Raw genomic sequence first — 9,656 nt, 5'->3', positions numbered from 1 at the left:
TGCAGCTATCCCTCCCCTCCCCTCCGTCTCCCTCTGTTCTCTCTCCCCTCTGTGTTCTTCCTCTCCCTCTCTCTGTTAATCATCACTGCTCAACTAATCGAGATTTTTGTTTTGCAGATAGGGAGGCTGGGGAAGGAGGGGTTGGAGTGCCGGTGGTTTTTGGGGTTTTTAATTATCTTTTGTTATTTTCTAACGTTTTATTTATTCATTCATTATATAATTTTTAATTGTAGACTAGAATTTTGACTGAGGAACGTTGTGTTTTGAGTCATTGTTTTAAGAGAGAGAGAGATGTCAACGTTGTAGCTCCTCTTTTTAGTGGGGACTCTTATTTGTAGAGGGGAGTCAACTTACTTGGTGATCAAGTCGTGATCATGATCTTTCCTCCTCATTGCATCCCATTTTTAAAGATTCGATCTTGATTCTCAAGTATTCAAAATAATCGCCGCTCTCTGACATGTATTCAAAATACTTTTCATAATAAAAATATCAACAAAATAACTCATTGGGAGACAGACTTTGAAAAAATCTTAAAGGAGAGAGAAATTTTTAAAAAAAAGTTAAAATGGACAAAATTACTCTTATTTATTTTTGAATTTTCTAAGGAATCTTTTACATTTGTATGTCTTTGATTTGAAAGTTGAGAGATTTTTCTGTCTTTTTTGAAAAAGCTTCAGCTTTTTCCAAAAGTAAAATTTTTTTTGTAACTAAAATCTAAATTTACTAAATAAAGGGAATGTGCATAGGTGGCACCACAGTAAAAAAGTGACCAAACTCTTCTCCTCCCTCAATTGCATCCGTATTCAATTCACATAAGATATAATCTTGAAGTAATCCAATATAATTCCCCCTCCTTAGAAATAATGGTACTTTGCTCCCACCCATTACTTCTTAGACCAATTAGTCATGGTAATGAATCCAACTCTTCACATTCAAATTCGAGTCTTTTTTTTTTTGATAAATTAGATTAATTTAAAATCTTGTTTGTATTTTAAAAATAAAATAAAATTCCCAACTTTAGTGTCAGCCTTTAGTTGTAAAGGAAGTTCTATTCATTTGATAGGACAGAGATACACGTAGGATAAGAGTGACACGAAGCAGCAAGGTGCTTAGGTCTCACGCCACGCGCATCTGCTGATAGGTTTATTTTTTGCCAACTGTTTAATGACTTGTTTTCTTTGGGAACGCCAGGTCCAGATCTCATAGGAAGGTTTTATATAATTAAAAAATCATAAATAAATAATAAATAAATTAAATAAATAAAAAAACCTGTTAAGAATGGTAAGTGGGGTCCACAATCCACTCTGATCTCTTGTCTTTGTGTAGGGCCTTTTGCATGGAGGCGGCAGCAGATTCGTTTTTCTGGACTTCTCTTTCTCAAAAACACTTTTTATTATCTTTCTATCTTTTTCTTCTCTCTCTCTTTCACTCGCTCTCCCTCTTATTAATTACTAAAAGAAAGAAAAAAAAGGAATTTTCTGAATTTATTTTATTTTATTTATTTTCTCTGAAACTCATACACACTGCCGCTCTCATACGTCTCTGTTGTGCTCTGAAATCCAAGCTATCATTCGACGCCCTCTGCGTCACTTCAATTCTCTGGTACAGTAAAAATTCCCCTCTGCTCTTTTGTTTTTTTCTCTATGCTTGGTTTTGGTTTTCACTGCTCTTGTACAATTCTGCTTCTTCTTTCTCGTGGGTACTGAATTTGGATTCAGTTCTTCGTTTCTGATTTCTTTGATTGTTGGTTTGTGAGACTGAGGTGGGTTTTTTTTCTTTCTGTGTGTCTTATAGTTCTGAATCTTGCTTCGTTTGTTTGATTTTGGCTGTTTGGTTTTAATAGTCTAATTGTTTGTGAGTGTGTTCAACTGCAGAGGCTGTGATTGCGTTTTACAAACTCCAGGACCAAGGCCTTGAATTTGATCTACTTTGTTGCAAAAATTGAATCTCTCAATTGGGGTTTCTTCTAAGCTCTCTGTTCTGGTGGGTTTTCCTCTTGAATTCAGATAAAGAAAAATCAAGGTTAGTAGTGACTTAGAACTAATTGAGTTGATCTTTGGGATTGGTTTTATGATGTGAGAAGTTTTTACATGGGAATTTCAAACCTCCATATCTTTTATTGGACCAATTCACTTGCTTTGCTTGGCTTTTGTTAAGTGTTTTCTAATATTCAGAGATTCCGTCCCTTTTGGATACTCTGGTTAACGAGGGAAAGAGAAATTGTTTTAGAACTTCTGCCGTCTCCTCATCCATTGTCTCGATTAACTTGACCTTGAACCAATATTTACTTCTCTTGCTGTTGTTATAGCTGGTGTTGGTGATGTTGCCCATTTCTTTAGCTTATCTCTTACATGTGTTTCTATTCATTGAGGTTGGAATGTGGAATTTTCTTGTATACTTCATATACTTACAATCTATAATGTTACCAGAGTTTTTTTTTTTCGGATAAGGGTTGTAATTTTGACTATGTGATCGTTTCCTGAGTTGGATATGTAGAAGCTGATTTCTCTGATGTTGTACTCTGTCCCTCAGTTTTCTTTTGTTAGTTTTTCCTGGTGGCTAGGAATTCAGTAATAAATTTGCATTTCTTTCACAAAAAGAAGGCGGGGGTGGGCATACTTTTGTTTATCTATCTTTAAATTTCTTTTATTCTCTTTGATTTAAGGGGTGCTACTAAAATGAACATAATTTACATCTTGTGCTAGTACGTGTTTCAAATGATTTTGTTTTCTTGAAGAATTCTCAGCATTGCATGTATTTCCCATTTTTTGATACCTCTATTAAATTGAGTTTCAGGAGGAATCTTATGTCCTGTTGATGTAATTAGACGATTTTAGGCCAGATCTGCTGATATGGGGGCTGCAAACTCTAAAGTAGAGGAAGATAAGGCCCTGCAGCTATGTCGAGAAAGGAAGAAATATGTTAAGCAGGCACTTGATGGAAGGTGCTCACTAGCAGCAGCTCATCTTATGTATATTCAATCACTAAAGAATACGGGAACCGCTCTTAGGAAATTTGTCGATCTTGGCGCTCCCATTGAGTCTTCCTTGTACACTTCCACTAATGCAACGCCAGAGCCTCTTGTTCAAACTGAGAAGTCCCTTTCTCACTTCTCTTTTTCTTCTCCATCCATGTCACAACACATTGATGCAGCTGAAACTTTTTCTCCATCTCCATCTCCTCCAAATTCTACCCGATTTCACTTAAATCATATGAAATTCAGGGGTAGCTTTTCCAAAAAGGTAGAAGAAAAACCTCCTACGCCTGTTACTGCAACAGTAACCTCCTCGAGCACCCCACAGAATACCACGCCTCGCTCCGCTGAAAAACCTGAAGTATCACCATTTGAAGCTTCTTCTCACCCACCTCAAACTCCACCATGGGATTACTTCGATTTCTTTCACCCAATTGACCATCAGTTTTCTTTTCAAGAAGGGAAGGGAGTGAACCAGGTGTTTGAAAATAATGATGATATGAGAAGACTTAGGGAAGAGGAGGGAATTCCTGAGCTGGAAGATGAAGAAGAGAAGGTTTCTTTTCTAGGGAGGGAAGAATCTGAAGATTCTGAAGATGAGTTTGATGAGCCTGCTACAGATACTCTAGTTAGAAGTTTTGAAAACCTTAATAGAGTACATGATCATGTTGAAGCTAGCGCTTCACCCACAATGCCTTCTGCAGAAAGTGTAACTTCAGAAACTGAGTTACTGAATGGGGAGAAAAGTAACTCTCCTGATTTGTCGCCATTAAGAGCCACATCCTCAGTATTTGCAGTTGAAACTGACTCAAATAGAACACCAGTTAAAGAAGATTGTATTGAAAGTAAGGTTGCCCCAAAAGATTTTTTTTCAAGCATGAAAGATATTGAAGTTCTCTTTATAAAAGCTTTTGAGTCCGGTAAAGAAATTCCCAGAATGCTTGAAGCAAATAAGTTTCATTTCCGTCCGCTATTTCCGGCAAAAGAAAGTAAGATCTCTCTCTCTCTCTCTAGTATTTTAGTGGAACTATTTAAGCTTGTTTTAGTTATCCAAGGATCATTTATTCTGTGAATAAAGTACAATCAAGAGTGTTTGGAATGTTATGAACACTCCAGTAAACATCTCCTGCTTTAGTGGAGCTCATAGATTTAAATCACGGCACGTATAAGATTGAAAAAAGAGTGGATATTCTAAAATATTTTGAAATAATTTCCTATTACTATAGACCATTGGAAGTTTGTTTTCTTTTGGTGAAAGTTATGAACACTAGGATTTCTACTGTAGCAGGTGGATCAATTTCATCTACATTCCTGAAGGCTTGTTTCTCCTGTGGTGACGACCCAAGTCAAGTTCAGGAAGGTAGGTCTTGGTCTTTAAGCTTCTCATTTTATTTTTCATGTCACAGATGCATGACACAGACATTAGTTTTTAATGTCTCTTTTCATGGGTCTAGTGGGAGAATGGTTCTGTTATGTCTCTTTTCAAAAAAATAAAAATTTAAAAAAAAAACTATGGATGTTGCATAATTCTGTTATTTATATCCATAAGTCTATGCTACATGGTATTCTCGATAACTGTTTTGGCAAATTGTAATTTTCAGTGCAAAGATGTAATTATGTAGTTGAATAGATATAAAGAACAATGTGATTGATGTCTGTCCAGTTTTTTTTTTTTTTTTTTTTTTTTGGGTTAAATTATTGCAATTTGTAGAACCTCGTGCTATGTGTTTGGAAGGGTTTTTAACTAACTGTTTCACTTCTATTTGAGTGGTATGAAAATTCTATGTTAAGTAAGTACAAAACTAGTTTGTCCAGTTCATACTTGTTCATGTTTATCAAGTCTAGCAACTAGGCAGAGTGCCATGCACAAGTTGGCCATGCTTTTCAGGAAAACTAGTCTTGTACAACTAAAAACTGGCGTGTTTAGATTAGAGAAGAGTAAACCACCAAAAGTTTTATTTAAGAAGCAAATTGTGGCGAACTTAGAAGTTTCTCTTATTGAAATGTTTGAGCGCCTGCACGCGTGTGTATGAGAACATTTTTGGTAAAAGATGTATCTAGGAGAACAAAACTGTATTCATACTAATATCTTGTGAAATCATTTAAGGTAACTCTTGATATTGGTATCTTGATTTCGGTACTGATTCTTTCCTTAATTCCACTTAGAGCCTCCTCAAACTGCTGTGAAGTACTTAACTTGGCACAGGACGACATCATCTCGGTCCTCTTCATCGAGGAATCCTTTAGGGGCAAACTCAAGAGATGATATTGAGGATCTTACTGGTAACCTCTTTGATAACTTCTGCATGAATTCAGGCAGTCATGCCTCAACCTTGGATAGATTATATGCATGGGAGAGGAAGCTTTATGACGAGGTCAAGGTACTGTCGATTAATAACAGTAGTTATGGAATTTGTAATCATCATTATCGTCATCGTATTTACTGTTCTGTGGTTGATGGTATTGTTATGGTTTTTTTCACTAAAATTGTTATCTATTAAAATGATCACGAAATAGATGCATAACTGTGCTTTATAGCAATTTCATTATTGAGATTAGTTTAACCATCTTATTATTTAGAATTTCATGGAGTCTTCATTTCATTTATGTTCCTGCTTCTCTTCATGTTCAAACTCGTCATAGGGATCAAATTTAGTGGAACGAGGTAATCTATAACTGGATATGCTATTGAACCATGAAGTCATTCATTGTTACAAAAATGAAAGTTCAGCCCTTTATTTAGTGTACTTCCACATGCTGAGTGTGGAGATGTACTCACCCATTTTACAACTACACATTTCTGGCATTAGGCACTTCTAACTTACCCTGCAACTTGGGAGGGGGGGGGAGTGAATAAAGACAAAAAAGGAAATTTGATAGCTTAGAAGCAAAACATCGATGAGATATAGTCAATGGGAATGTTACTGAAAAATCATGTTATAACTAGAATTACTTGTAGAAACTAAGCTATTTGGGCTTCACCTTTGTGTTTGTTGTTTTGATGCCCTTATAGATTGATGTCTACTCATAATGCGCGTAGTGCCAAGATGTCAGTCTCTGCCTTCTGTACTTTTACTGCCAACTGTTGAAAAAAAAAATCAGAAATTTCAGATATGCAGAAGAATGTGGAACTTGTTTTTATGGTGTTGGCATTTCTGATCTGAAACTAAAAAACATATCCGCATCACTTTTTGTAAACCCTCAGATTTCTCACCTTAAAATCTTAGGTTGTAAGTTGATCTAGCATTATGTAAAGAGTATATGGGTACTTCTGTTAATTTATATGAACGTGTACAACTGTTTTTTCAGGCTAGTGAGATGGTTAGAAGGGATTACGACATAAAGTGTAAGATTTTAAGGGAACTAGAATCAAAAGGAGAAACTTCTCAAAAAATTGATAAAACTCGTGCTGTTGTCAAGGATCTGCATTCTAGGATCAGAGTTGCTATTCACAGAATTCACTCTATATCAAAGAGGATTGAGGACTTACGAGACAAAGAGCTCCAGCCACAACTTGAAGAGTTGATTGAGGGGTATGTATTTTGTATGTTCCTATTTGCTAGTGCTTTATTATACGTCCTAGAAACTCAATTTTGGAAGCCAATGAAACTTGGAATTGGGTATATTTATGTAAAACTAGAAGCAAAAAAGAAGATAATTTTTATGTCTTTTTTTTTTTCCTTTTCTCATGGCTGTTCTTAAGAACCCATACAAATTAAGTTGAACGTGACATAGGATGGGAAAACTATTTGGAATTGCTTTAGGTTTCTGTTTTCAGTTTTCATATAGGCACTATTGTTCTGTGTACATTTTCCCCTCATCCATCCCTTCCCTCCCCCTTCCTCCTTCCTTCTTTCTCATCCTTTTGTCCCATGCATTTCTTCTCTATCTTTTACTGAAAAATAAAAACTAAAAACAATAGTGTTACCAAGCTGGTCCTTTAACTATTTGATCCAGATTAGATGTTTGGTGAAATACTGTGGGAACATTAAACAACGGGATATTTCAACTGGAGTGCGAAAAAATGAGATTCACATGACTTTGGTGGGATAATCATGTCTGTGTGTAAGATTGAGACCCTTAGTGTGTTTCATTTTCCACATGCACATATTACGGCACATTTACGTTAGTCTAAATTGTTGATTCAATTTTACATAATATTATTATACAATCATAACTCATAAGAAAATCCGTAAGTACGTTTGTGGTGAAACTTTAGGAAGTGCTAAATCAATCCATAATGCAGCAATTAAATATGTATACATCGTAAAATAATGTATTTATGACGAACATATAACAGGTCAGGCAAAACACTTTGCATTGAGTTATAATTACTGCTTATAGTTAGTCTCTATAATAAAAGACGTTTTAGTTAAATGTAGACATATATCTTGAGTAATTGAACTAGTGAGTTGAGAATTTCGACCACAAAAAAAAAAACAAAACAAAAGAATTGGTGAGTTGAGAATTTCAACAACAAAAAAAGAATTGGTGAGTTGAGAAGAGTATATGTAATTGTAAGTGATTGATTGAAAAAGAATTAGTGATAATTATGTGTAGTACTCTGATGGAAGAATTTAATACTTTTTAAGTTAAATGTGGGACATATATCCTCGATGTGATTATTTTGAGTGCTTTACTTTTGGGCTTCAATTGCTCTGTTCTTTGTACAAAATTGTAGGTTAAGTCGGATGTGGGAGGTGATGCTTGAATGTCACAAGCTTCAGTTTCACATAATCTCGATAGCTTACAACAATGGCAACACCAAATTCTCTGTACAGTCAGAATCACGTCGTCAGATTACCATCCATCTTGAAGATGAACTCAGCTCTCTATCATCAAGTTTTATGAAGTGGTTTGGTGCTCAAAAGTCTTATCTGAAGTCTATAGATGGCTGGCTTTTAAAATGTGTCTCTTTTCCACAGAAGGCTTCCAAAAAGAAAAGGAGGCCACAAGAAATCCCCTTTCGGTACTATGGCCCTCCAATATATGTCACCTGTGGTATCTGGTTAGAGAAGCTTGAGAAGCTTGAGAAGCCGCCTGCCAAGGAACTGGTAGATTCTATAAAGAGTTTAGCAGCTGAAACTTCCAGGTTTTTACCACGACAAGAAAAGAAAGAAGGGAAGGATGCTAACCAATCAGATTTAACATCCTGGAAACATGATAATGGTAGTGATTCTGCAGTTAATATGTTGAGAGATGAAGTTTCTCAAGACGGGGATTCAGGTTTTGACAATTTCCAAATAAGCTTGGCAGGGTTTTGTTGTAAGTTGAACAACTTTGCAGAGTCATCTGTGAAGATGTATTTAGATCTTCAGGAGGCCATTCAACGTGCTAAGAGCAACTATGAGCAGTTTAAGGCTCAATCTTCAGTTTGAAGGATTGACGCTCAAGAAGAGCAAAGAATGCATCCCATATTAAGTTCCATGGAGGGGCGCTCGATAAATCTTGGAAAGAAAATAATAAAGCATTTGGATACGAGTTCAATTGGGCATGGGATTTGTATATGAAGAGAAAAATAAGAAAAATTTGGTCAGAAGTTAAATAAAGTTTTGAAGTTGTATCTATTATAATGGGGTCTCTTGTAGGTTAAAGCTGTAATTACAAGGCTGGTAGCGGTCAAGAGAGTTGTATATAGTGATTTTCTTGTAGGAACTTTGCCCTCCTTTCTACCAGGATTATTATTCAGTTCAAAATGTATTCAAGAGTGTGTTAACTTTGCCTCGCTATTTGTTATTATTATTATTATTATTTAAAATAAGAAATAAAATTACAAAGAGGATCCTCTTAAGGATCCTTAAATTCCTCTTATCATACATGAGTTTTAAAGGGAAAGTTTGTATTTTGTTTTTGTTTGGTAACATGACCAATTGTTGCTAGATCGTCAGCCACCATGTTAGCTTCCTGATGGATGTGTCTTACTTGGAGAATCTAAAAGCTTTGCATTAATCCCTTAATCTCTCTCATATGTGACAGAAGACCAAGGAGGAAGTTGAGAACCTTATAACACTTCGATTAAAATCTGGAATCTTCCTCAATTTGTACAACTTTAATTCCCGTTCGTTGTGCCCATAACAAACCCCCACTTCAAAGTAGTTGCTTCAACTTCTAGAACTGAAGTAAAACCTAATGGAATTGAACCAGCAACCTTAGCATACCCAGTGGAATCTCGAATAACAAAACCACCAGAAGCTTTGCCACAAGAAAGAATTGATCCATCAAAATTTAATTTCCAACTATTTAAACTTCGAGGATCTCATTTAATATTTTTAATATGCCTGATTGTCAAACAGAACGGATCAGAATCAGGGGATTCCAATTCCAATCCAACAAATTTCGTAATGAAATATCTCTTCCAATTCCATTCCAAAAAAATTCGGAATTTCAATATCCATTATAATTCGTAAAACTCAAAGTTTTCAGAATTTTTGGAATATTTCGGAACTTACTTTTTTCAATTTGTATAACTTTAATTCCCATTTTTGGAATTTTTGGAATATCCATTATACAATCTAAAGCTTAAAACTCCGATATATTTTGGAATTTGGAATTTTTGAAATCTTGAGATACATTCCAATTCCAATTTTTTAGAATTTTGGAATTTTGAAACTTTCGAATTTCAAAATTGATTTAAACTTGTCAAAAAAATTCGGATCGAAATCAGCCGAAATCACCCCTAATT

At 35.3% G+C, this 9,656-nt stretch overlaps 1 protein-coding gene across 4 annotated transcripts; it reads left to right on the top strand.

Moving 5' to 3' along the window:
* On the top strand, positions 1,210–8,788 carry LOC18773486. Of its 4 annotated transcripts, XM_020565576.1 has the most exons (8): positions 1,446–1,602; positions 1,719–1,762; positions 1,875–2,022; positions 2,797–3,963; positions 4,260–4,334; positions 5,141–5,355; positions 6,284–6,507; positions 7,656–8,788. In XM_020565576.1, exons 4-8 carry the CDS (start codon positions 2,853–2,855, stop codon positions 8,350–8,352), a joined length of 2,322 nt encoding a protein of 773 aa, XP_020421165.1. In that variant the 5' UTR covers positions 1,446–1,602; positions 1,719–1,762; positions 1,875–2,022; positions 2,797–2,852; the 3' UTR covers positions 8,353–8,788. The 4 variants fall into 4 exon arrangements, with proteins under 4 accessions (XP_020421163.1, XP_007208069.1, XP_020421165.1 ...); XM_020565574.1 differs by lacking the exon at positions 1,719–1,762 and having other exon boundaries at positions 1,210–1,602; XM_007208007.2 differs by lacking the exon at positions 1,719–1,762 and having other exon boundaries at positions 1,404–1,602; positions 4,263–4,334.

This window comes from Prunus persica, chromosome G6, assembly GCF_000346465.2.
Source record: "Prunus persica cultivar Lovell chromosome G6, Prunus_persica_NCBIv2, whole genome shotgun sequence".
NCBI classification, from domain to species: domain Eukaryota; kingdom Viridiplantae; phylum Streptophyta; class Magnoliopsida; order Rosales; family Rosaceae; genus Prunus; species Prunus persica.
The sequence above is the reverse complement of the archived record's forward strand: the minus strand, read 5'-3'. Positions and strand labels throughout refer to the sequence as shown.